This window comes from Cervus elaphus, chromosome 19 (assembly GCF_910594005.1).
Source record: "Cervus elaphus chromosome 19, mCerEla1.1, whole genome shotgun sequence".
NCBI lineage: Eukaryota > Metazoa > Chordata > Mammalia > Artiodactyla > Cervidae > Cervus > Cervus elaphus.
In genome coordinates, this window is record NC_057833.1 from 47,484,238 (window position 1) to 47,511,294 (window position 27,057).

Genomic DNA, 27,057 nt, shown 5'->3' on the forward strand with positions numbered 1-27,057 from the left:
CAACCTGGAAATTGATGTAAAAGACTGAAATTAGGGACTTCTTTTAAATTTGAACGTGGTTAATCAAGGAGCAACAAAACCCAAGGGGTCAATACTGGAAATAAAATATGCCAGTTCAAACTAGTATTTCTGGGAGAGCCTGCTGTTGGCAAATCAAGCCTGGTGCTTCATTTTGTGAAGGACCAACTTCATGAATTTCAAGAGAGTACCACTAAGGCTGTTTTTCTAAGCTGCATGAAACATGGGACATGGGATACAACTGGTCAAGAATGATTATCACAGCCTAGCAACAACTACTACAGAGGAGGACCAGCAGCCATTAGTTGCATGTGATATTGCAAATGAGGAGTCCTTTGCAAGAACAAAAAACTAGGTTAAATTACTTCAGAGGGAAGTGAGTCCTAACACTGTCATAACTTTACCAGGAAAGTAGGTCGATCTAGAAAAAATGGCTGAGATTTCCAGGAAGCGCAGTCCTTGTGCAAATGACAAGGTATTCATGAAGACATCACCTCCAACAACAATGAATGTAAATAAAATATTCACAGTAATAGCTAAAAAGTTGCCAAGGAATGAACTACAGAATCCAGGACCAAATTCTGCCAGAGCAAGAGCAGCAGACCTTACTGAACCCATTACAGTCAACCAGGGGTCAGTGGTAGGTAGAATATTCTTCTGCTTTCTATATGTTAGCAGGGGAATTGGAGCATTAAACAAGTTTAGTATGACTTATAATAGAGTCGTTTCTAATACAGAATTATTTTAAGTGTTTTGAACTTCATTTTTAATAACATGCATGTGTCCCTGACTAATATTTCAGAAACAGGCAGAGAGAATTTCTGAAAGCTGTGTGTTCATCTGTTTCACTGGCACATTAGGGGGAATCATTTCTCATCACCAGAGATATAGACAAGTGACTGGACCCACAGGGAACCAGAATCCACAGTTCTATGAAAAAGATCTGGAACACTCTCTAAAGATACTTATACTTAGCCCCAATATTCAGGCTAACGGTAATTTTTCCTAGTATCTATATTTAAAGTGTATGTTCCACATTTTAACAAATTATTCAAAAGAAAATAGTCCTGTATCTTCAAGGAGAAAAAATGAACATCAATAGCATCTAAACTATAGCCAGACCTATTATTTTTTTAAATGAAAAATTAAATGTAAACCCATCTTATTTTAGGAATATGAAAAATGATAAGAGCATTTAATGAATCGTGTCCCCTCAGACATATGAGCTTATCAACAAAACTGAAATAAATCAGGTGTCTGTGATTCTGTTTAATCACTGCTAGCCATTACATATGTTTTGTTGGTTAGTGGCAGAGAAGGAGCTTTTGCCCCCACTGGACATAACAGTCAATACACCAACAATTACAAACATTCAAACTTATTTTAAAGTCCATCTTCAGCTGTGCTGTAAGTAGGGTAATACATTGTAGTTTCCATGTTGTTCAGTTGCTAAGTCGTGTCCGACTCTTTGCAACCCCATGAACTATAGCACTCCAGGTTTCCCTGTTGTTCACTATCTTCCGGAGTTTGCTCAAACTCATGTCCATTGAATTAGTGATGTCATCCAACCATGTTTATTACTCTTCTGTAATACTTAAAGAGCTGCTTAAAAGTATGCAAATGTATAGTTACTAAAACAGTTAAATTTTTTCCTTTTCTCCCCCTTTGAAATGAAAGGGCCGTTTTAATATTTTACTTGGAAAGATTGCATGCAGGAGGAGAGGGGGGCGGCTGAGAATGAGAAAGTTGGATGGCATCACCAACTCAATGGACATGAGTTTGAGCAAACTCAGGAGATAGTTAAGGACAGGGAAGCCTGGCATGCTGCAGTCCATGGGGTAGTAAAGAGCTGGACACGACTTACCAACTGAACAACAGTGAACATGCAACATCTTATCATCAGAAAAAACATATATTTTAAAAGACAAGAGATCTTCAGGACCTCCTTCCAAGATGACATTCAACCAATCAACCAACCAAAACATGTTGGATGTATTAGTTAATCTTTATAAAGTTATTCACCTGTATTACCTTCCAGTTCACATTCTTCATTTTGCTCACAAATAGAACACATAAATTTTACCAAAAGACTTGCAGAAAATCAAATATACTACAACTATAGTATCCTCTGACCCACTTATCCAGTAACTCTATAATAGAAATAGAAAATGAAAGTCGCTCAGTCATGTCCGACTCTTTGTGACTATAAGTAGACTATAAGTCCATGGACTTATATATACTTATATAGTCCACTATAAGTGGACTATAAGTACATGGAATTCTCCAGGCCAGAATACAGTTCCCAGAAACCAACAATTTCTATCCTGTGCTCACAAACCACCATTTTAGTAATTTGGCCTAGAATTCTGCCCAGAATCTACAACAACTAACTTCCAGATTAACCAAAGATTATAAACAAGTTCAGCAATGGTTTAAGCAAGTTCTCCTACTTCAAAAAGATATAATTCATCAGAGAGGGGAGACTCTAAATTCATTTACAGTCATAAAGGCCTTTTTATACAATTTCTTACTACTAATAACTGCTTGAACTTTCCAAAGTGGGAATAAGTCTTCTTGACCAAGAAGACAGAAATAAGAGGGACCACAAATTCTGCCTTCTATAATATGTTAATATTTCCTCATCCACCCTTTCAGCAAGACAATGCCTGCTAAAAACTAAAAACAAAACCAAAAAAAGCCTTTTAAAAAAAAAAACATGATTGTTGGCATTTTCTGAAGGTCTCAAATAACTGAGATTTCTAGTTTCTGAAGCTATTCTCGTGGGTTCTGTCACTCTTCATTGTTGCTTTTAATACTGCTTTTTAAAGTACTTAGAAAATTTAAATTACTTTTTAATTACTGCTTTTTAAAGTACTTAGTACTAAGTACCTCAGTACTTAGAAATGGACAGCTACTTTTGTTGTCCTGAAAGTCTCTTCAGGCACTTCTTTCTTCCTTTTTGGAATCAGTTATCTCTCATTCCTCTTGAAGATACATCCCAATTATGTTAAAGAAAGAATTTATATATACTTGGCATAATCACCCTGATATTGCTTACAATGTATCTGGAACTCTATCAAAAACTTCCTTTCAGAAGTGAATTCTCTCCCAAAAGCAGTTTTATACTTTATAGTTACATCTCTTCTTTGAAACTATATTGCCCAAATTGATCACCTATCTCAATTACTAATAATAAAAGCTAACATTTCCTGAGTATATGCTATGTGACAAGCACTACATTAAGGAACTTGCCACATATTCTCTGATCTAAACCTCACAACCCTAATAAGGAAATAATTTCATTATCTAATTTCATCAGTAAGGTAACAAAGATTTAAGTAATTTGACTAAGGGTACACATATACTAAATAATAGAGCTACAGTGTTAGACCAAATTTATTTGAATTAAAAACAAGCAAACAAACAGAAAAACCAAGTTCTTTCTACTACACCTCCTAGCCATTCACATGTAGCCTAAAGTTGAAGAGTGAGGAGAGTGAGGTGTTTTAGTTTAAGGTGAACGAAGGGATTTAAAAAATAAATGTATCAGAATTTATAAATCAAATATCTGAGAATAACTTCAAAGTAACCACTCTCTTATGGAACAGCTTCCACAACTTTTTACGTCTTTTAAATATCTTCAATATTGGCAATATTCATTTTTGAGAATAGTTTTTATTTTGGAAATAGTTTGGTCTTTGGAACCAAGTTTTGTAAATCAGAAATAGTGATTTAGGGTGGTATCTTAGTACATGAGACTATGGCTTTCTAGTATGATAGTCCTAAATTTCTATCAGAGCTCTACCATTTTAAACTCTACTTAAAGTCCCTGAGCCCTAGTTCCCTCATCTGAAATACAAGAAAGGTATCATCTACCTTACAACCACTGTGAAGATTAAATGGAATATGTATATATAGCTTCTGTCTATATAAATAAATAATAGATATGTACAGTAAATAATAAATGTTTGTTTTCTCCTTCTCTTTTCCACTGTTATTTTAATCATTGTTTCAAACCATGAACTGCTTATCTGTCAGTTATAACTTTAAGAATGCAAGTGATTTTTTTCAGTTTATCTATTTTTCAGCTATCAATTTTTGCTTTTAAATTACATAAAATTGTATTTTCATATAAGTCAATGGGCAACTTACCTGTGGAAACCATCTTTCAAAACTTCTTGTCTCAAAGTAATTTCAGAACAAGTGGCCCTTATACCTATAAGAATGAAAAGAAAAAAATTTTTTTTTAATATTTTTTTAAATAAAATAAGCACTCAATGAAAGAATATTTAAATAATTAGAAAATAATTATTTGAATAGACTTTAATTGATTGGAAAATCTAACCAATCTAAAACAAAACAAACACCCTTAAAACTTAAGCAATTTGTGCCACATATAAATCTATTTCTAGTGTAGCATAGGGGTTAAAAGCCTTGACTTTGGTGTTAGATTGGCTAATTTCAAACAACAGTCTGTCACTTAATAGCTGTGTGACATTGAAGAAGATGGTTTTTCTCTTTGCTAGTTGTCATGAGAATTTAATATATGTAGAAGCACTGGGAACAGGGTCAACCACAGAGCACCCACTTGGTCTAAGTGTTTGTTATTTATATTACTTTATTCAGGTGATCACTGGACATCAAAAAGAACAGAATGGCAAAAGAGCCAGGAAACCTCAATTTTAATCCTAGCTCACTGAAACTGAGTATCAGATACAAATTGGCAACTTCTATATTCTATCATCCACAAGTAGAAAAAAAGAAGGTACATTTATGCAGTGTGTAGACGCTGAGAGGGTTTAAAGAAAAAACAAAAACTGGAGGCTTTTCAAAGGTTCAAAGGGTTCTTTTATAAACTTAGAATAACCCGAAATTTCACTAATCTGACTCCATGCGGAATTTAGACATTAAAACTGTTACTCAGTGTCAATTTCATAAAATTTAAAAATTCAGCTACTAATGATTACCAAATCAGCCCAGGCACCTTGCTATGGAATTTTACTCCATTTTGAAAAGCTGGAAATGCGTGAGAACATTAAAACAAACACGCAGAAAAATCATACACTATTGTATGTTGTGAATTCCATTAGATATATTCCTGAGAAGACCCCCAAAAAATGAAGCGGAAAGGAAACATTTGAAATATACCAGAGAGGGAAGGAAGGGGGAAACTATGAAAGATAACATTTATTAAATAATACTTATATGACAGATTCTCTACTTGGGGTTTTCACATGTGTTTTAACTTTCATGATCTAGAGAAACAGGCCAGCAAAATTACTGCCATTTGTACACAGGAGCAAAGTGAAGCCACTCAGTCGTGTCCAACTCTCTGTGACCCAATGGACTGTAGCCTACCAGGCTCCTGTGTCCATGGGATTTTCCAGGCAAGAATACTGGAGTGGGTTGCCATTTCCTTCTCCAACACAGGAGTAAACTCTGATATAAATACTAACTGTCTAGGTCATACAACTGGGTAAGTCACTGAAGTGAGATTTGCCCGACTTTTAAAGCCTAAGGTATTTCAGCTCTTCTTGCTATTTAACAAAATCCTTAATTACTTTGGAGAAGCATATATCATCCTTTCCCAAACAAATAACTTACAGAATATCTCTTGTAAAAATTCAGACATTTCTTCAATATTTAATTTTAACAGAGGTGGGGGAAGGGTTTATATCTGCCTATAAATTAAATTAGAAAAAAGGTCAGATTAACAGGCTTAAATTCTATGGAGTATAGACAATGGTAAATTTCATTTATCTTGGGATGATAAAAAAGCTAATTTACAAACAGTATAGCAAATACTAGATACTAGATTATGATTTTTAAGGCAAAGGTATCATTTTCAAAATGAATTTGTTGCATCTGAATTCACTTAAGATTTTTACTCTTAAATTTACTTTACTTGGTTTTTGTGCCCTGAATCGGCTCTGGAAATTGACCCCCTTTACAAATTGCTGTGAAGTCTTTAGTTATCAATAAGCCCAGTTGTTTGAAAATTATTTTTGACCTAATAATTCCTTCTTCAAATAAATTTGAGAACCTAATGTATAAACACACAAAAGCAGAACTGCACTGCTTGACAGATACTAATCTAATATCCTGGCTTTAAAGGCAGTTTCCATACTGGTTTTCCTGGTGCGTGTGGACTGACTTTTCTTTCCCTACCACACGTTATCAGTTGATTGTAACTACTACTGCACGTACCCATCTCCCCCACTACACTGCAAGCTCCACGACGGCCGGATTCACAGCATCTAGCAGAGCACTCCTGCCCACGAACTTGAGCACAAAGAAGTGAAGCGACTCACTCACCCAGCCCGGAGTCATAAAGAAACCCTAACCCAATCCAGTTTATTATCAAACATGTTTGTGAAACAAAATTAGTCGTCCTCCCCTTTCCACGCTCCCCGAGTGTAGGTATTCTAGATTGGGGTTCTCACACCTCACAGAGCACTTAGGCTCTGTTGGTCCCGCAGTGGTCAGACGCTTCGCATCCCAAGAGCACCCCAAAATGTTTCACGGCTGCACTTCACAACGGTTTAGTAACAGGGCTGCCAGTCCCTCCTCAGAAAGACAAAGCCTGCCTCTCCAGAGAACCAGGACTGGTCACAAAGAATGAAGGCGGGGGCGGTGGGAGGTGCAGGAACTTGCAGCCTTTGTTTTTAAACTCCTTCTATCACCCTACAGTTCTAGGGTCGCGAGAAACACGTTTGCAAAGCGAGGAACTGAGAGGTCTCGGGAACCTCGAGTGCTCCCCACCGTCTCAGACCTTAACCCCGCCCCACTCCCAAGGCCCAGCTCCGCCCCTTACCGGCGACGAAGTGGGTGTTGTTGAATGTTGTGGCCGGCGAGCAGGTGAATCCAGCCGCCTCCCAGAGAAGCAGCCAGGCCACTGCCCTGACGGCCACCGCTGGGGTAGCCAGGACGCCGGAGAACGCGCGCCCCAGAAGAGCACGCGGGGATAAAATGCGATCGGAGGAACGTGCACAAGGTTTACACCGCTCCTGAAGCGCACTGTCACGGAGTTTGGGACCCGGAAGGAAGATTCGCTGCGCGCACGCCTGCGGTCCAGTAGTTTCCCGGCTCCCCGCCCCTAAACGTTCCGGGGTAGCCGTAGGCCGGCGTCCAGCACCTTCGTCGCCCCGCCCCTCTCCCTCACGGTCTGGGGCGGAGCGAGGAGTGGCGCAAGCGCAGTGACGTGCACTAGAGCAGTTGCTCTGGGAACAGCTCCGTGGACCCCGAGTCTGACACCGAACCCCGCACGCTGTCCTGGGAACCGCCTAGCCGAGCTCCCGGCATTCTCCTCCACTTCCAGGCATTTGCCGATGCGATCTTCCTGCCGGAGAATTCACCCTACAGTTACGTCTGCGAAGCGGTGGCTGTCGTCTTTTTCTGCAGCTCCAGGCTTGGCCTGGCCTTAAGGTGAAATTAAGTGCTCCTAGGTGCACTACGGTTGGTGGACAAGTTTTAGACGTTGACCTGCAGAAGATGCATTTTCTGTACTTCTCTATGGGTAAGAAAGTCAGCCTTACACTAGTGGGGGGCATGGATAGGGAGAGGATCGTCTACCTGATGGCAAAATCCGTACATTCTTAGATGCTGTGGGCGATGCTTGGCAAGATATGCCAGTCATTGATCCCTGGGGAGGAAAGTATTAATGTGTAGAAGAAAAACTTGGTAAATGTGTCGTCTGTCTTCATGAATTGAATAGGTAAGCAGACCTGGAGAGTATCAGGTGCAGATTGGAGCAGAACGGAGGGCCCTAGGATGGATGTCTTAAAGACGAGAGATGTCAGAACTCAATGGCTTCAGTCGTGTCTGACTCTGCGATCCAATGGACTGTAGCCCGTCAGGTTCCTCTGTCCATGGGATTCTCCAGGCAAGAATCCTGGAGTGGGTTGCCATTTCCTTCTCCAGGGGATCTTCCCGACCCAGGGATCGAACCCGTGTCTCCTGTGTCTTTAGCATTGGCAGGCAGATTCTTTACCACTAGTGCTACCTGGATACTACCTAAAATTCAATATAGCAATATAAGCATGCTGTTAAGAAATATAGAGATAGATTTTGGAAGAAATATTTAAAAGAATTTAAACTGTGCTCGCTTCGGCAGCACATATACTAAAATTGGAACGATACAGAGAAGATTAGCATGGCCCCTGCGCAAGGATGACACGCAAATCGGTGAAGCGTTCCATATTTTTTGCAAGGCGAAAAAAAAAAAGAATTTAAACTGATTACGTATGGAAAGGGGACGGGGAGAGGACAGCATTTCTTTATTATGAGCCTCATAAAATTATGTTACACTTTAAACAGAATACAAACAATACTTTAGTAAAAATAAAACTTTAGTTTTTTAAAAAAAGAAAAGAGTGTAGTCATAAAACTTCATTATTGAGCATCACTTGCATGCATTATTTATTAATACAGTCACATGAGTGTGTGGAATGTATACTGTGCTCACTAGGATCTTCTAGAAAGTTTACTAACAAATTTTACTGAGGCGAACTGGGAGAAGTATTTGTTTAAAAAAAAGAAAAGGAAGGGAAGGAAAGAGATGGAGAAGGAGGAGGAGAAGGAAAAGAAGAAAGAAGGGGTGGGGTGGGATCACTGCATCAAATCAGAGACAAAACACAGTAATTTGACAAAGCTGTTCTTTATATATGATCCATTTCCTAAGAGTAAAAATTCTCAGTCCAACAGTAAGAGCTGAATAATATAGATATGGTATATCCATAGAACAGAACATTTGCAGTCATAATATAAGTTTGCATTTTAGAAAGACATTAAGTTTGCATTTAAAGACAAAATTACTCCTGAAGTGGATCAATGATGAAAGTAGCCTAATCTGAGCATCAGGAAAGACCCCTTAGTCTACCTGATGCATGATCTCTATAGTTCTGAGAAGTAAGGGGTGTGTGTGTGTGTGTGTGTGTGTGTGTGTGTGCGTGCGTGTGCGTATTTATGAAAGTGACAGTGGATAACTGAGGACTTAACTGATGGGTGGGTGAGAGCTGGCTGGGAGTGTGTGTGTAGGAAAAGCTGATCCATTCTGAGCAATGATGAAAAGGCTTTACTACAAACCTTTATAACTATGAAGGTTTCTACACTTGATCTGAGCTAAAAAAAAAAAAAGACAAAATTACATGGGTTGTTAAATTTAAAAGACAGGACATAGAAAAGAATTAAATAACGCCATTTGAAGCAACATGGATGGACCTAGAGATTATCATACTAAGTGAAGTAAGAAAGAGAAAGACAAATACCATGTAATACAGTGTATGTGAAATCTAAAGTATGACACAAATGAACTTACCTACAAAACAGAAACAGACTCATTGACATAGAGAACAAATTTGTGGTTGTGAAGAGGGAGGGGGTTTGGGGGAGGGATGATTGGGAGTTTGAGATTAGCAGATGCAAACTGTCATATAGAATGGATAATAAGGTCCTACTGTATAGCACAAGGAACTATATTCAATATCCTGTGATAAACCATAATGGAAAATAATATAAAAAAGAATGTATATGTGTTTATAACTGAGTCACTTTGCTATATAGCAGAAATTAATGCAACATTGTAAATTCACTATACTTCAGCAAAATAAATTTCTTAAAAATTTAAAGGCAGGAAATAGTATGTATCAATATAAAAACATACTAAAACTATGCCTAGAAAAAAGACTTGAAGGAGTCAGGGATGCTTATTATTTTGTATGTTTCTTCCCTCCCCCCCCCCAACTCTACAATAAACATCTATTAAGTAACCCTGTTTCTATTGTGATTCTCTGGCAGAACTGAATTTATGAAGCTGTCATCCCTTTGCTACTTTACCTCTAGGTTCTTTGACATTTGCAGATCTTCCTGAGAATACCATAGTCACATCTAAAGCATTCCCTATAATTAAGTATATTTTTGCATTGAGAGCAGGGAAGAGGGAATGAAAAATATTAACATTTAAAATGACTTTTTCTTGTAAGTGAAAAAACATCATGTAGTGAGACAAATAAGTTGAAATAAAAGCCATATAAGCTTTATTGCCTTGAAAATGTGAAGGCTGATTCTGCATCAGGTCTGCCTTCTTGATCAGACTTCTAGACTGTCAACACTTAGAGAATGTACAGGGACTGTGTCTTCTTTTAATACACTGAATCAAACAATGGAATACCTAATCCAGATATTGTGTTGGGGATAGTGCGGTGAACTTTAGACATGTTTCCTGCCCTCAGGGAGCATACAGAATAGAAGGGGAAGAATAAGTGATTAAATAAATAGTTACCAGAAACTCAATGAGGGAAAAAAAGGCAAGAAACTCAATGAAGGACTTCCCTGCCAGTTCAGTGGTTAAGAATCTGCCTTCTAATGCAGGAGACGCAGGTTGCTCCCTGGTCAGGGAACTTAAGCACCTACATACCTGTGCACTGCAGTTGAGAGAGGCCCAGACACTGCAATGAGGACCCAGTGCAGTGAAAAACCAAAGAAACAAAAAACACCTCAATGAGTAGAATGATTGGGGAAGTACAGGAGGGGGAGGTCTGGTCTGGGGAACCTCTCAGGACATAATGTATTAAAAAGATTTTAAAAACTCTTAGTACCTTGACATTGAGGGTGCTTGTACATACTTGTTTAACTGGTAAACAAAAAAAGATTCTGTAAGTTGATTCTTGGGCTGAGTTAGGTGTTCCTACAGTCTTTGGTTAAAAGTACAGTGCACTAAGAGATCCAAACTGAATTACATTTTAGGCTCATGTGTGAACCAGCCTACATCCCTCAGTGAACCAGGGATTCTACAGATTAAGGATAACCCAGGGCCAAACTGAACTTTCAAGATAGCTCTTGAAATACTGAGCTTGAACTGACCATGTATGTCCAGAACTGGACTAGAGCCAGATTTACCGGGGAGGAAAAGCAGGGAGGGATGTGATTTACCCAACACTTAACTTTTTTTCCCCTTTAGCAGGAAGTCATTATGTGACTAACACATTGTCATCAGATTTCCTCTGATTTACCGTGAAGTGTATGTGAGAATGATGTGCACTGCCAAAAAATGTGGAATTAGGTTCCAGCCTCCGGCTATTATCTTAATCTACGAGAATGAAATGAAGGGGAAAAGTCGCCAGCGCATCATGCCAGTCCGAAACTTTTCCAAGTATTCAGGTATCTTATGTTTTATCTTGCCTCTTATCATAAATATTACCTGAGTCAGTTTATAAGAACGATTTGAGTCTCATGTAATGTAGTGATATGGCCTTCAGTTAGACAGACCAAGGTTTAAGTCATGGCTGTTAGGGTGGGTGTGTAAATTTGGCTAAATTACTTAATCTTGGTGAGCATCAATTTCCTAATCTGTTAAAGGAAATTGATAATCCCACCCTTTCAGGTCAGCTGTGTGAGTTAAATGAGATAGCATTATTCAATAATATTAATTCCCTTCTCCTCCTCCAAATGTGTTTTTTAATTTGTAGTCTTGATATTTCCTTAGTACCAATTCTAATATCTAAAGCTGTAATGCTACTTTTTCTTCTCAGACATTTTCTTCAGTTGGAAGTACTTAACATCTCCTCAAAGTGATTTTAAGTTACAGAAATAAAAAATATATCGATCCTTCCCCCATCACACTCAAAGCTGGATGTAAAGAAATAGGTCTGTAACTTAATTCATTCCCAAAAGCCACTTAGCTACTTGACTATAATGATAGGTAATGCTTTCAGTAATTTGTGGGGCCTCAGTAGTCTGTGGTGTTGTGTGTGTTACAATAGTTTTGTTTCTTGATCCTAGATTGCAGCAGAGCTGCTGAACAATTAAAGAATAATCCACGACACAAGGGTTACCTGGAACAGGTATCCCTGAAGCAGCTAGAGAAGTTATTCAGCTTTTTACGAGGTAACTTGTGGGGGCAGAGTCTGGCAGAAACAATGGAACAGATTCAACGGGAAACAACCACTGATCCTGAGGAAGACCTGAACAAACTAGATGACAAGGAGCTTGCCAAAAGGAAGAGCATCATGGATGAACTTTTTGAGAAAAATCAGAAGAAGAAGGATGATCCAAATTTTGTCTATGATATTGAAGTGGAGTTTCCACAGGATGAACAGCTACAGTCCTGTGGCTGGGACACAGAGTCAGCTGAAGAGTTCTGATAACCAAAAACTGGAAAAAAAAAAATTATTGAGTAGTAGAAAATGCATATTTATACAAGACCATAGTTTGGTTGTAGAAAAATCCGTAAAGAACACTGTACGTATTAGGTCACATTTGGATTGACAGTGATACTTTTCCAGACCAGGATATGTATAACATCTACTATGTAGGTGCATGTAGAATGTAGGAAAACAAAATATAGGGATCTGCCTTTAATGAGCTTATAGTCTAATTGGAAGATAAGTCAAAAGCTTGTGAAAAACTAATTTAATGGTATTAGGCAGCAAAAATATTAGTGCCAAATGCTTGATAAAGGCTGGAGAGGATCAGAACCTAGGATACTGTAGGGTAGAATAGTCAGGAAGGACTTTGTCCTTCAGTGGCAAAATGGTATTTTGCTGGCCCTTGAGATGGTAGTATTTGGACAGAAGCTTAGGTAGGATTCCTGATTAGAGAAATTGGGAGGAAAAAAAGAGGGATGTTGCGAGGGATTGGGAAAGACATAGAAATTAGAACTTTTTATTTGAGGAACAGTAAGCAAATTATAATGTGATAATATTGGAGGACATGATGATTACTAGGGGATTATCCTGTATATATTTTCTTTATATGTATTTAACTCTGGAGTAGATGAGAACCCCTGTAAAATGCTCTGTGGTTGCAAATGGATATAATTCGATGGACAGCAGGGGAATTCTGGCCCCTCTCCCTGCCCTAGTATCAGGAAATATATACTCAAGACATTCTGAAACCTGAACCTCTTCTCATAAATAAGAGTTTGTTCATAAAATGGGAACGCCACCCATAATAAATGAACATAAGTACTGCCAGTTTAGGCCTATACATGAGTTTGTATCTACAAAGAGAAGATCTTTGTTGTACATGGTTATATATGTAAAGATACATCTTTTTTCATATTAGAATGTTATTTAATTGGTAGAAGTCCTCTCTTTTCTGCAAGGAAATTAGTACTCATTAAATAAAGTTATAAAAATTACTCTTTCTACCTGTCCATCCCTACTCTCTTTAACATTAAAAGTCTCATTTAAAAGATCATTCTTATAGTGCTATCACCAAGGATTTAAAATGGCAATGTCTCAAATGTTTATTTGCCAAAGGGAGCAAAAGAACTTTCAGAGCTGGAGATCCTACCTTAACTGCAGTTACTTCACTGTTTTAGATATAGATGATCTACTTCAAAAGTTGGCCTTGGGTTGTTTTCCCCTTTCACTATTACAAACAGTACCACAGTAAATAACCTTCTACATTCTGCATCTTGCAGAACTGTAAATGACACCTGGAGGGGAATTGCTGGGTTTGTGCATCCGGAATTTTAATAGATACTGCTAGATTGTCTGCCAAAGAGTTCCGTTCATTCATTCAGTACTTAATGAGCACTTACAACATGCTGAGCCTCTACTGTTCAAGAGTCTGAGGGTGCAGCCTTTGATAAACTACAGTCTACTTGGAGGGGAGAGACGATAAATATACATAGAATAATGTCATATGATGACTGCTCAGTTAAAAACAGGGTAAAAAGAGAAGGATGGTATGGGTGCTGCTGTTTTTGACAGGGACTGCAGTCCTGTCAGAAGGCTTCACTGAAGAGGTGACATTTGAGCAAAGGCTTGAAGGAGGTAAGGAAAAATTGATGTGCATATCAGGGGTAGTGGAGAATGGGACGTACATAGGTCCCCAGGGCTGGAGTGTGCTTGTATATTTGAGGAAGAGTAAAGAGGCTAGTATGGCCAAAACAGATTGAACAAAAGGAAAAATGGTAGGAGATGAGGTGGAGTGTATTTTATCAATGCACAGTAAGTATATTTTTGTAGTAAGGTTGTAGCAATTTAAACTATCAGCAGTACATAGGAGTACCTATTTTCCCTACACAGTCATCGAAAGAGTTATCAAACTTGATCTTTGTCAATTTATAATTTAAAAGTGGTATCTCCATAGTTTTAATTCGCATTGCTTTTATGATGAGTGAGACTGAGTGACTTCATACACTATGAGATAAGCCTTTTTTTAATGAAATAAAAAATGTTACATCCTTCACTCATTTTTTTGTTGGATTACTGGTCTTTTTCTTATGGATTTGTAAAAAGTTATTTATCAAGGAAAGTGGTCCATGATCTATGATATGAGTTGCAGATATTTCCACCTTGTCATATGTTTTTTTTTCACTTTATGATATTTTTTCCAGAAAGAATTTTTCAAGTTCGATTGATCAATATTTTTCTGTATGCCTCTGCATTTTGTGTCATATATAAAAAGGAATTTTTCACTCCAAGACTTTTTGTTTTAATCCCATGATTTTTTCTAAACAGGAATTAATTTTGCTGTAAAATATAAGATTACTTTTTTCCAGGTGCCTATCCAACAATACCAACACCATTATCTAGTGATTTACCTATCTTTCCCTCCACTGACTTGAAATGCATCCTTTATCATATACTAGGGGCTTCCCAGGTGACGCAGTGGTAAAGAATCTGCCTACTAAAACAGGAGACGCAAGAGATGTGGGCTCGATCCCTGGGTTGGGAAGATCCCTTGGAGAAAAAAATGGTAACCCACTCCAGTATTCTTACCTGGAAAATCCTCTGGTTGGAGGAACCTGGCAGGATAGAGTCCATGGGGTCACAAAGAGTCAGACAACGACTGACTGACCGAGCATACACATCATATACTAAGTTTTCATATGTTTCAAAATAATTATCTTTTGATTATGTTACTATCTTCTGCCTCACATTTCCCAAGCCATGTTTTGGGTTTTTTTATACTTATGGAGCACATCTCCTATGTTCACTAAATTAAGAGCATTAGAAAAATACAAAATGAGCCACAACTTTTACCTTTGAGTTGTTAACATAGTTCAACCAGAGCAACAAAACTAACACATGTGCAACAGAGGACTGTAACTAGGGCAGAAGGGGGAGATCATATGAGCTGAGTAGTTACAGGTTTTTTCCTCCATGTATCTTGTTCGAAGCTAATTCTTCTGCTGAGTTCTTTTAAGTGTTTTTCCATTATAAAGCTAATGCATATTCACTATCTTAAATTTTTAGACAAATACCAGAATGTAAAAGGGAATATTTTTCCCTCACTTTCTCTCAATTCCCACTCTGCAGAGAAATTAGCTTTCCTAGATGGCTCTGCATTCCATCTTCTCTTCTGAGCTGGCTTCATCAATTATTCTTTCTCTCTCTCTGCCTCTGTCTCTCATTTTCAGCTTCATTCTCTGCTGGCTTTCTCTGCAGTCTGTAAACACACAGAAGCCTCCAACATGTTAAAAGAAGACATACCGCCTTGTCTCTCTTTATCTAATACAGTATGTAACCAAATTTTAGCTCATTTAGCTTATTAAATAAATCTAACCCCCACCCCAGCCCCCATTAGTGCTGATCTGGCTCTGATCTTACTGTAGACTGGTCCGTTTTGACTGGTGTGATACTTCATTGTAGCTTTGATTTGCATTTCTCTAGTAATTTGTGATGTTAATCATCTTTTCAAGTGCTTTTTGACCATCTGTCAAAAATTGTTTAATTTTTTCTTGTCTTGCCTCAAAATGTGAATTCTTATTTTATTAGAAAGAAGGAGCTTTGTCCAGATGGAAGGGTCAGGTTGGATGTGGTCAACAGAGGTGGAAAAAGTAGACTGTGGGAAGTTTCATGAAAACCTACAATCGAAGGGTCACAAACTGAAAAGGATCTCCCCTATCCTCACCTCCTCTCTCCTATAAGCAAACTAACAAAAGAACTTCTCCTCCTCAAGTCTGCTGCTGCTATGTCACTTCAGTCGTGTCCGACTCTGTGCGACCCCAGAGACGGCAGCCCACCAGGCTCCTCCGTCCCTGGGATTTTCCAGGCAAGAGCACTGGAGTGGGTTGCCATTGCCTTCTCCTCGTCAAGTCTACAAGAGTGTTAATGGCTGAACGACCAATCAACATTGAAGTTCAAAATCTTTAGTCTTTATGTCTATAAAGTCCTCTCAATGGTTCACCATTTCATACTGTAAAAGATACAGTTACATAGCAGATTACCTACTCAACATCCTTTCACTTCTTTCATTTCCTGCAGAGGCTCAGTACTGTTTGTTCAGATATCATCCTTCCCACACAAGTCTCAGGTCTAGAGGCAAACCCTGTTAGGTCTCAATAAATTTCAGTGATTCCATTTCATTGTCAATGACTGGTTTAGAGATGGGCATCTCACCCAGTTCTAGCCAATGAGAGGTGAAGGGGGTGTCTACAAGGACCTGAGAGAAAGGCGTTCAGTCTTTTTTGGAAAAAAGAAGTCTGTTCCTCTGGACACAGTTGTATCTGAAAATGACACCTGGAAACTGCAGTCACTTTGTGGCCGGCCTGAGGATGATGCTGATCGTAATGAGGACAGAACAAAGAGAAGCACAGAGAGATGGAGACAGAGCCTTGGTGTACTGCAAATAGAGCCTGTCCTACCTTTGGACATTTTGTTAAATGAAATAACAAATTTCCCCATTTTTAAGCTGATGTAAGTGAATTTCTCTTTTTTCTTCCCAGCCCAAAATTCCTGTTAACAACAGAACAAACCTCTTCCATTGGCCTCTTTCATTTCTGGACCCGGTATGGACAATGTGTATTTTAAGGATAGACCCAAAGATCTCTGGAAGAGACTGATACAGTGGACAGAGCAAAGTGCAAGAGACTGAGGAAGGGTATCCCACTGGCAAAGGCAGCACAAAGCCGTGGACCTTGGAATCTAAGGCTGGGTGGAGTCCTGTGGAGCCTGGGGGAAGCTGAGTCAAATAGGAGGGGCTGAGCAATGAAAAGTACTAGAAAGGGTGGCATCAGAAGGAAGGTCTGGCAAGTTGTGACAGGTGTGCTTGGGAGAAAACAATAGAGCAGTTAGGTTAGAGAAGGGAAATGCTGAGTTAAAAGGTCTCAGAAGTTTAGTAAGTCCCAGTGATGATGAGATCCTGCATCTGAACTTTACAGACCAAGACTGATAGAGACAGAAGTCCACAAAAGCAAAAAAGCTATGAAGCCTTGTGAAACTAAGGAGTCTGGAGGAGCAGTAGCTCAGATGTTGAAAGATCCTGGGAACACTGACTGATAAGGGGCAACAGGGAGAAGAAACTCAGCCAGATCCTAAAATCATCTGTGTAGGTATGAAATGCTTACTATGGTTTTGGCCAGTTGCATTAATAATTCGAAGAAGAAAATGTAAATGGATGGAATTAATATTATATGTTTAGAAAGCGGGAGAGAAAAGGTACAGAGGACAAAGTGATAAAAGATTTGAGTGTTTGATTTTTTTAAGTCAGAAAAAAGTTCCCATATGTGTTCCACCAGAAGAAGTGAAAACAAACAAAAAAATTGGCAGTGTGTGTTCAAGACAGGATTTTCTTTAAATTGAATGAATGATCCTTGTTCCTAACCTAGATACGTGTGATTATGGATCCAGGAATCTTTCAGTTTCTGGTAGGAACTCTTAGGTTGGCAAATTCCATCAGGGCTGTCATCTTGACCTTGTTAATAGTAGCATTACGTAGCTGGGACAGTGAAATTACCATGTGCCTCAATGCTGAAAAGGAAATCTTAACTAGAGCCAAGCATTTGTCATCATGGTTATTAAATATTTGTTGATTCCACTGTTCCTCTTTCCTGTTATTAGAGGTACTACATAATTTTCATATTTGGGGTCTGATGGATTCTTCAATGAAAAGAAACTTCGAGGCATCCATTATTTCTGATAATGGACCATAATAAAATGGATAAGTTAAAATCCTGATGTAACCCTCAAGTTCATTTTATCCAAAACCTTTAAACTCTCTTCTCATTTTACCTCTTTCTCCTCCATTCTATACCAAACATTTTCACCCTGAAATTAAAATTGTCAAATAGTAACAAAAGAAATCTTGTGAGATTTACATTTTTTCTCTCTCATATCCACTGTTTAATATTTGAAAAATAACACACTCCAAAACAGGCAAAAGACTAACATGAGAAATACATATAAACTTTAATATATATATAAAAAACTTGTGTTATGAAAAGTTATCCAAAACTTAAAATAAGGCAAAACATGAGAGCCAACTGTTTTTGCAATATTATATTATAGCGTTGTTTAAAAGCTTTTCTAAAAATTGTTTAATTTTCTAGGACAACGTATCTGTGTTTGAGGTTTATTATTTGATTAGAACCCAGACACTATTAACTTGAAAATTTCTGTCCAGTAGAGAAGATAACCTATAGGTTTATTTGCCTATAGGACATTAACCACTTTTGTATCTTCTAACCTAGCCATCTTATCCTAACATTTTCTGTGAAACTTATAAACACTTAGTCCCTCAAAATATTTTTGGAACCAGCTTTACCACCTTAGTGGTGCCCTTCATCAATGAGTTAATAAGTGTTAGCATATCTTCATTTTATATTGGTTATGAGAATTATGTTTTTTAAATTTTGAATATTATACTTTGACATCTGATAGCCCATATGATAAAAGGATTAACATATTTTTAGAATAACCTTTGAGGCATGCTTTTGATATAATGGGCTGACATTTTTTAAACTTTCAAATTTGACATTTCCACCTATGAGAGGAGTCGAAACAGGAGGCAGGAAAAAGTGGAAAGTTTGAGGCAAAAACAAAAGAGGCCAAGTTAAGAAGTTAGACAACTAAAAAAACAATTGCCGTTTGAGGGGTCACCCCTCTTTGGGTCCCAGCAGGCTCAAGCAAGCAAGTGGTGTCACTATCTTTCTGCCCCCATCTCTGAGCAGACCCACCCTCACACTGCCTAACTGACCAGTGGGACTCCAAAATAAGAGGGCTGGGGGCAGCAATCTGGTTGGAAAGTTAGGGATAGGTAGGAGTACTAGCTAGGAGACTTGTCTTAAAGATGAATAACAAACATATTGTGTATTGTATAGGCCTGTGGCTATATATAGAGAGAGGCACCTTGGCTCTGCCACTCCCCAAAACCATAGTTTGACTCTAAGGGAACTAGGAGGTCCAGCTAGTGCTGCTAAAATTAAAACTAAAACCCCCACTACCATCAGAGGGCAGTATGTATATATATATATATATATTTTTTTTTTTTAGTTCTACCACTTTATTGCTACCAACCCATCTCCCTCCACCCTCGTGCACACATGCTCAGTCATGTGACCCCATGGACTGCAGCCCTCCAGGCTCCTCTGTCCATGGACTTTTCAGGCAAGAATACTGGAGTGGGTTGCCATTTCCTTCTCCAGAGGGCAGTATATATTTTTTAATTTATCCAAAGTAGCTTTGACTTGGCCCTGGAAGGATATTAGCAGTATTTTCTTAAAATTTAAACAATGTGCCTACATCTACATCCAGGGTAAGTGCAGGGTGAGCCTTACTCAGCCTTTTAATACACTGTTTTTAAGTAATCTTTTTAAAATGCCAGGTTTTGTGTGTTATATTTAGATTCATTCATTTTAAACACTTAGTATGTGCCCAGCACTATTCTAGGTAATAGGGATACAGAGAAGAACAAGGCAGACAGGACCCTGCTTTTATGGAGCTTACATTTCAGTGGAGAGAAATAAGTAAATAAGAAAAGTATTATGTGATCATAAATGCTGTGCAGATCAATTAAAGTAGGGTGACATGGGGATAATCCTTCACTTAATCATCACTTCCTCCCACAGAATCTAAAAAGACAAGGGGAAAAATTCTATCAGCCTGATAAAGCCACAAATGCAGATTCAAGATCATGTAACTGAAACACCCATATGACCAAGTCACATTTTATAGCATTATATGCTCAATAAATTTTATTTTATAATTCTTCATTTTTTCCACCTGTTTTCAATTTTCATCCTTTCTTATGTTTGACTTCATTTTCTTCAAAAGGCTAATGCAATGTCACTCTCTGAAGAAGGACCCCAGAGTTATTTTTTCTTCTCACCTTCCTTTAGTCCACAGCCTTTCAGCCACAGCTGAGCCCAAACCTTCCCCTAAGACCACAGAGTGGAGCTTCCGTAACTTGTGTGCACAGAAGCAGCTGCAAAACCAGTAGTCACTGAGACTGATAACTGAAGATCTTCATTTTCCTCCCTTCCCCTTAGTTTCCTCCTTTGTAACATGCAGTGTTAATATCTCTGTCCACCAGACTAGTATAAAGATGAAAGATTAAATAAGATAGTGTACTCAATAAATGGAAGTTTTAAAAAAAAATGTCTCTCACCTCCACCTCTCACCTAAGCTCCAGATAAATGTTAGCAGTCTTCTCAATGTACAAAATTAACTCTAAAATCCAAGGCAACTAAGGCTGGAAAGTAATAGCCGTTGAGAAGCAGAATCAAGATTTTATAATATTTTTCATGACTGGACTAAAACCAACAGGATGAAATACTGAGGAGCTAAAAGTAAAGTCCAGGCTTACATTAAGAAATGTCAGCTGGCAAGAGCACCGGATGGGAAAGAATTCACTAAATAGCAATTAATGTGAGACAGAGGGAGTTTCATAGACAGCAGATTCAGTATGAAGAGACTGGAGAGTGGCTGCCAAGGGAGCTAATGTAATCCCACACTGCACTAATTGAGGCTTAATGTCCAGATCATGGGGAGGACTGGCCCTCATGCACACCGCCCAGGCCAGATCCTGTCTGGAGCCGTGGTCTCTTCCAGGAGTCTCATCTTAAAGGAGACATCGACAAATTGGAGCATGTCCCACAGAGAGTGACCATGTCACAAGAGAATCTACTGGAAGATGTGATGAGGTTTTTGCCTGGAAAAGAGAGGATGCTCTCAATGAACATTTATTTAATGACCTTTCATGTGGAAGAACGTAGCAAGACTTCCAGAGGGAAAAATAAGGCACAGTGGATGGAAGTTTAGGGAGCAGTTCTCATCTCAATAAAAGGAAGAACTTTCTGAGGATCAAAGCATCTAGCAATAGGAAGGATGGCTTTGTGAAGTAGTGATCTGGCTGACCCTGAAAGCAATTTAACAAGGCTCTGGATGGGAGGTTAACCAGACCAGTGTTTTGCAAACTGTTCTCTATGGAGTGTCATCCTTGGCAGATGGGGTTGGGGAGGGTGGGGCAGGGAAGGGTAATTGTTCCCGGGAGACAGAAAGGAAGGAGACCAAGGACTTAAACTGGACTCCCAGCCAAACCACAGCAGCTCAGTCCTTATGTGTTTAGATTTAACCCATGTCCGAGTTCCTCTTGAGACATTTCTTAAAACTCTTCTACTAAAATCAAATTTTGAAAACCACTGGAGATGATGGCTTTGTACATGGAAGAATGGACTGGTTCCAAATTGGGAAAGGAGTATGTCAAGGCTGTGTATTGTTACCCTGCTACTTAACTTACATGCAGAGTACATCTTGCGAAATGCTGGACTGGATGAAGCACAAGCTGGAATCAAGATTGCCAGGAGAACTATCAATAACCTCAGATATGCAGATGACACCACCCTTATGTCAGAAAGCAAAAAAGAACTAAAGAGCCTCTTGATGAAAGTGAAAGAGGAGAGTGAAAAAGCTGGCTTAAAACTCAACATTCAAAAAACAAAGATCATGACATCCAGTCCCATCTCTTCATGGCAAATAGATGGGGAAACAATGGAAACAGTGACTTTATTTTCTTGGGCTCCAAAATCACTGCAGATGGTGACTGCAGCCATGAAATTAAAAGACACTTGCTTCTTGGAAGAAAAGCTATGACAAACCTAGACAACATATTAAAAAGCAAAGACATTACTTTGCTGACAAATGTATGCACAGTCAAAGCTATAGCTTTTCCAGTAGTCATCTATGGATATGAGAGTTGGACCATAAAGAAAGCTGAGTGCCAAAGAATTGATGGTTTTGAACTGTGACGTTCAGTCAGGATGGCTGCTATCCAAAAGTCTACAAGCAATAAATGCTGGAGAGGGTGTGGAGAAAAGGGAACCCTCTTACACTGTTGGTGGGAATGCAAACTAGTACAGCCGCTATGGAAAACAGTGTGGAGATTTCCTAAAAAACTGGAAATAGAACTGCCATATGACCCAGCAATCCCACTTCTGAAAGAGACACGTGCACCCCAATGTTCATCGCAGCACTGTTTATAATAGCCAGGACATGGAAGCAACCTAGATGCCCATCAGCAGATGAATGGATAAGGAAGCTGTGGTACATATACACCATGGAATATTACTCAGCCATTAAAAAGAATTCATTTGAATCAGTTCTAATGAGATGGATGAAACTGGAGCCCATTATACAGAGTGAAGTAAGCCAGAAAGATAAAGAACATTACAGCATACTAACACATATATAAGGAATTTAGAAAGATGGTAACGATAACCCTATATGCAAAACAGAAAAAGAGACACAGAAGTACAGAACAGACTTTTGAACTCTGTGGGAGAAGGTGAGGGTGGGATGTTTCGAAAGAACAGCATGTATATTATCTATGGTGAAACAGATCACCAGCCCAGGTGGGATGCATGAGACGAGTGCTCCGGCCTGGTGCACTGGGAAGACCCAGAGGAATCGGGTGGAGAGGGAGGTGGGAGGGGGGATCGGGATGGGGAACACGTGTAACTCTATGGCTGATTCATATCAATGTATGACAAAACCCACTGAAATGTTGTGAAGTAATTAGCCTCCAACTAATAAAAAAAATTAAAAAAATAAAACAAACAAACAAACAAAAAATGAACTGTGGCGTTGGAGAAGACTCTTGAGAGTCCCTTGGACTGCAAGGAGATCCAACCAGTCAATCCCAAAGGAAATCCGTCCTGAATATTCATTAGAAGGACTGATGCTGAAGCTGTAGCTCCAATACTTTGGCCACTTGATGGGAAGAACTGACTCATTGGAAACAACTCTGATGCTGGGAAAGACTGAAGGCAAGAGGAGAAGGGGACGACAGAGAGTGAGATGGTTGGATGGCATCACTGATTTGATAGACATGAGTTTGAGCAAGTTGGCGATGGACAGGGAAGATTGGCGTGCTGCAGTCCATGGGGTTTCAAAGAGCCAGACATGACTAAGCAACAGAACTGAACTGAACTAGGTGGTCACCCAACACTCCCTCTCTTAAAACCACAGCTATCAGAGAACAGTCTAGAGCAGAGACTAGAAAAATCCTAGCTTAGTCTGAGCTGAGTCAGTTCTATAGCTTTCTAAATGGTCTCTCCCACCTCACTTATTTATTTATTTATCTTTAAAGGCAGTCTCAATCTTTTGGTTAGTAAGCTTTGAGAAGGCCTTGACAACTGGCTGGATATATCAGTTCGGTTCAGTTCAGTCGCTCAGTCGTGTCTGACTCTTTGCAACCCCATGGATTGCAGCACACCAGGCTTCCCTATCACCAACTCCCAGGCTTCCCTATCACCAATCTCCCAGTTGCTCAAACTCATGTCCATTGACTCAGTGATGCCATCCAACCATCTCATCCTCTGAGGTTCCCTTCTCCTCCTGCCTTTCCCAGCATCAGGGTCTTTTCCAATGAATCAGCTCTTCGCATCAGGTGGCCAAAGTGTTGGAGTTTCAGCTTCAACATCAGTCCTTCCAATGAATATTCAGGACTGATTTCCTTTGGGATTGACTGGTTTAATCTACTTGCTGACTCTCAAGAGTCTTCTCCAACATTTCAAAAGCATCAATTCTTTGGCACTCGAGTAGCTTTCTTTACAGTTCAACTCTCACATACAAGAGTACTGGAAAGACCATAGCTTTGACTATATGGACCTTTGACAGCAAAGTAATATTTCTGCTTTTTAATATGCTGTCTGCTTTCTAGGTGGGTCATAGCTTTTCTTCCAAGGAGCAAGTGTCTTTTAATTTCATGGCTGCAATCACCATCTGCAGTGATTTTGGAGCCCCCAAAAAATAAAGTCAGCCACTGTTTCCCCATTTATTTGCCATAAAGTGATGGGACCGGATGCCATGTTCTTTGTTTTTTGAATATTGAGTTTTAGGCCAGCTTTTTCACTCTCCTATTTCACTTTCATCAAGAGGCTCTTTAGTTCTTTTTTGCTTTCTGACATAAGGGTGGTGTCATCTGCATACCTGAGGTTATTGATAGTTCTCCTGGCAATCTTGATTCCAGCTTGTGCTTCATCCAGTATGGCATTTCGCATGATGCACTCTGCATATAAGTTAAATAAACAGGGTGACAATACACAGCCTTGACATACTCCTTTCCCAATTTGGAACCAGTCTGTTGTTCCATGTCCAGTTCTAACTGTTGCTTTGTGACCTGCATACAGATTTCTCAGGAGGCAGGTAAATTGGGCTGGTATTCCCATCTCTTTCAGAATTTCCCAGTTTGTTGCGATCCACACAGTCAAAGAATTTAGACTGATCAACGAAGCAGAATTAAATGTTCTTCTGGATTCTCTTGTTTTTTCCATAATCCAACAGATGTTGGCAATTTGATCTCTGGTTCCTCTGCCTTTTCTAAATCCAGCTTGAACATTTGTTAAGTTCTCGGTTTACGTACTGTTGAAGCCGAGCTTGGAGAATTTTGAGAATTACTTTGCTAGCGTGTGAGATGAGTGCAATTGTGTGGTAGTTTGAACATTCTTTGGCATTGCCTTTCTTTGGGATTGGAACGAAAACTGACCTTTTCCAGTCCTGTGGCCACTGTTGAGTTTTGCTGCCATATTGAGTACAGCACTTTCACAGCATCATCTTTTAGGATCTGAAATTGAAGTTCAGCTGGAATTCCATCACCTCCACTAGCTTTGTTGTAGTGATGCTTCCTAAGGCCCACTTGACTTTGCATTCCAGGATGCCTGGCTCTAGGTGAGTGATCACACCATTGTGGTTATCTGGGTCATTAATATCTTTTTTTGTATAGTTCTTCTGTGTATTTGTGCCACCGCTTCTTAATATCTTCTGCTTCTATTAGGTCCATACCATTTTTGTCCTTTGTGCCCATATTTGCATGACATGTTCCCCTGGTATCTTAATTTTCTTGAAGAGATCTCTAATCTTCCCCATTCTATTGTTTTCCTCTATTTCTTTGCAGTGATCACTGAGGAAGGCTTTCTTATCTCTCCTTGCTATTCTTTGGAATGCTTCATTCAACTGGATGTATCTCTCTTTTTCTCCTTTGTCTTTAGTTTCTCTTCTTTTCTCAGCTATTTGTAAGGCCTCTTCAGACAAATATTTTGCCTTTTTGCATTTCTTCTTGGGGATGATCTTGATCACTGCCTCCTGTACAATGTCACAAACCTCCGTTCATAGTTCTTCAGGCACTTTGTTTATCAGATCTAATCCCTGAATCTATTTGTCACTTCCACTGTATAATCATAAGGGATTTGATTTAGATCATTACAGAATGAGCTGGTGGTTTTCCCTACTTTCTTCAATTTAAGTCTGAATTTGGCAATAAGGATTTCATGATCTGAGCCACAGTCAGCTCCTGGTCTTGTTTTTGCTGACTGTATAGAGCTTCTCCATCTTCGACTGCAAAGAATATAATCAATCTGATTTCAGTATTGACCATCTGGTGATGTCCATGTGTGTTGTTGGAAGAGGGTGTTTGCTATGCGAAAGTTCTGGGGCTGGACACTTAGCATTAACCTTTAAGCTTTCATCACATGCCCCCTCCCATTTTTGGCTTGTCTCTTCTCGAAGGTCTTCCTCCCATCTTGCCTCCTCCATCAGTCTCCTCCTCTGTCAAGGAGGAAAGAGTTCCTGGGGCCCCGTTTCAGAAAGAAATCTAGCCCCAGACATTGGTATCTCTCCTGCCCCAGCGGGCCCTCCAGGAGACACTGGACCAGCATGAGCCCTTAAAGGAGAGCTCGCCCCTTCCTGCTAGCTGGGTTTCCCTGCCACCCCAGGCTTGAGTTCTTTCCTCCCTACTCAAACCTCCTTGTTACCATTATTTACATCAAGGCTTCCCAAACAAGTCTTCTCTTAATAGTTATCATAAAAGGTTGAGCAGCTTTTAAAAGTATAGACTCAGTCACTCCTCAAATCTGAATCAGAATCTCTCAGGGTGACTCATTGGAAAAGACCCTGATGCTGGGAAAGACTGAGAGCAAGAGGAGAACAGGATGACAGAGGATGAGATAGTTGGATGGCATCACCGACTTGATGGACGTGAGTTTGAGCAAACTCTGGGAGATAGTGAAGGACAGAGAAGCTTGGCATGCTGCAGTTCATGGGGTCTCAAAGAGTCAGACACGACCTTAGCGACTGAACGACAGCAGGGTGGGGATCTAGGAATCTGTGTTTAAAACAGGTTCCCCCAGGCACCCCAGTTGGGAACCATTGGTCTCAACCATCACTTTGGCAGGGAGCCCATCTTACCTTGTATGATTACTGTCTTATTTATGCGTCCCATCTTAAAGCAAAGGACATTGCGTCACTTGCAATTGTTCCTCCACTTCCTACCACCAGGTCCATGTTGTAGCAACTGACAGTGGGCGAAGCCTGAGCAGACCTGTAGTCCCTTCTAGCTGGTTGACTTCTCCCGAGACTTTCAGTTGCAAAAGTCTCCTCTTTGCTATTGTGCATGCCTGCTCAGTTGTGTCTGACACTTTGAGGTGACCCCACTGGTTCTCAAACTTCTGAGAGAATTAGACTCATCTAGAGGGTTTGTTAATACAGACTGAAGGGCCACTGCCCTTAGAGTTTGTGACTCAGGAGGTCTGCAATGGGGTCTAAGAATTTCATTTCTAACCAGTTCCCCAGGCTGCATTTTGAGAAATACTGCACTAGACTCTTGCTTTCTTTTGTTCTTGTTGTGGGTATTGCTGCTTCTAATCTTCACTTCCCTTTCACTCATATGAATTCTGGTATATCCCGTAGTGTCCCTCTGCTTATAGGCTTCTCCTCTGATAACCACATTATTTCTATGAGATTCAGGTATATGATGGCCTTCTATTTCAAATCTACCCACACCTCCTGGTTCTGTGGCCCAGGGGTTCACCCTTGC

The 27,057-nt window shown here is 39.5% G+C and overlaps 2 protein-coding genes, 3 non-coding genes and 1 pseudogene across 6 annotated transcripts in view; 5 read left to right on the forward strand and 1 right to left on the reverse strand.

The window, feature by feature from the left end:
* Positions 1-2,691, forward strand: part of LOC122675827 — a 3,778-nt pseudogene extending 1,087 nt beyond the window's left edge.
* PIGX (phosphatidylinositol glycan anchor biosynthesis class X) overlaps positions 1-8,905 on the reverse strand; it is a 25,184-nt gene extending 16,279 nt beyond the window's left edge. Inside the window, exons 1-4 of the mRNA XM_043873648.1 lie at positions 8,897-8,905; positions 7,285-7,357; positions 6,833-7,183; positions 4,171-4,234 (exon numbers count right to left, since the gene is read on the reverse strand). Of these exons, the coding sequence (XP_043729583.1) occupies positions 4,171-4,234; positions 6,833-7,183; positions 7,285-7,357; positions 8,897-8,905 (497 nt within the window). The remainder of the gene's footprint in view (positions 1-4,170; positions 4,235-6,832; positions 7,184-7,284; positions 7,358-8,896) is intronic.
* CEP19 (centrosomal protein 19) lies at positions 7,159-14,218 on the forward strand. Of its 2 annotated transcripts, none has more exons than XM_043873929.1 (3): positions 7,159-7,534; positions 10,976-11,175; positions 11,797-14,218. In XM_043873929.1, the coding sequence occupies exons 2-3, from the start codon at positions 11,046-11,048 to the stop codon at positions 12,156-12,158; spliced, it is 492 nt and encodes a 163-aa protein (XP_043729864.1). In that variant the 5' UTR covers positions 7,159-7,534; positions 10,976-11,045; the 3' UTR covers positions 12,159-14,218. The 2 variants fall into 2 exon arrangements, with proteins under 2 accessions (XP_043729864.1, XP_043729865.1); XM_043873930.1 differs by having other exon boundaries at positions 10,979-11,175.
* On the forward strand, positions 8,116-8,222 carry LOC122676177. Its single transcript, XR_006335462.1, has one exon. It is a non-coding gene; the product is annotated as a U6 spliceosomal RNA (small nuclear RNA).
* On the forward strand, positions 8,843-8,924 carry LOC122676269. The gene has a single exon (XR_006335538.1). It is a non-coding gene; the product is annotated as a small nucleolar RNA U2-19 (small nucleolar RNA).
* On the forward strand, positions 9,073-9,142 carry LOC122676268. Its single transcript, XR_006335537.1, has one exon. It is a non-coding gene; the product is annotated as a small nucleolar RNA U2-30 (small nucleolar RNA).
* Positions 14,219-27,057: the final 12,839 nt, after the last annotated feature.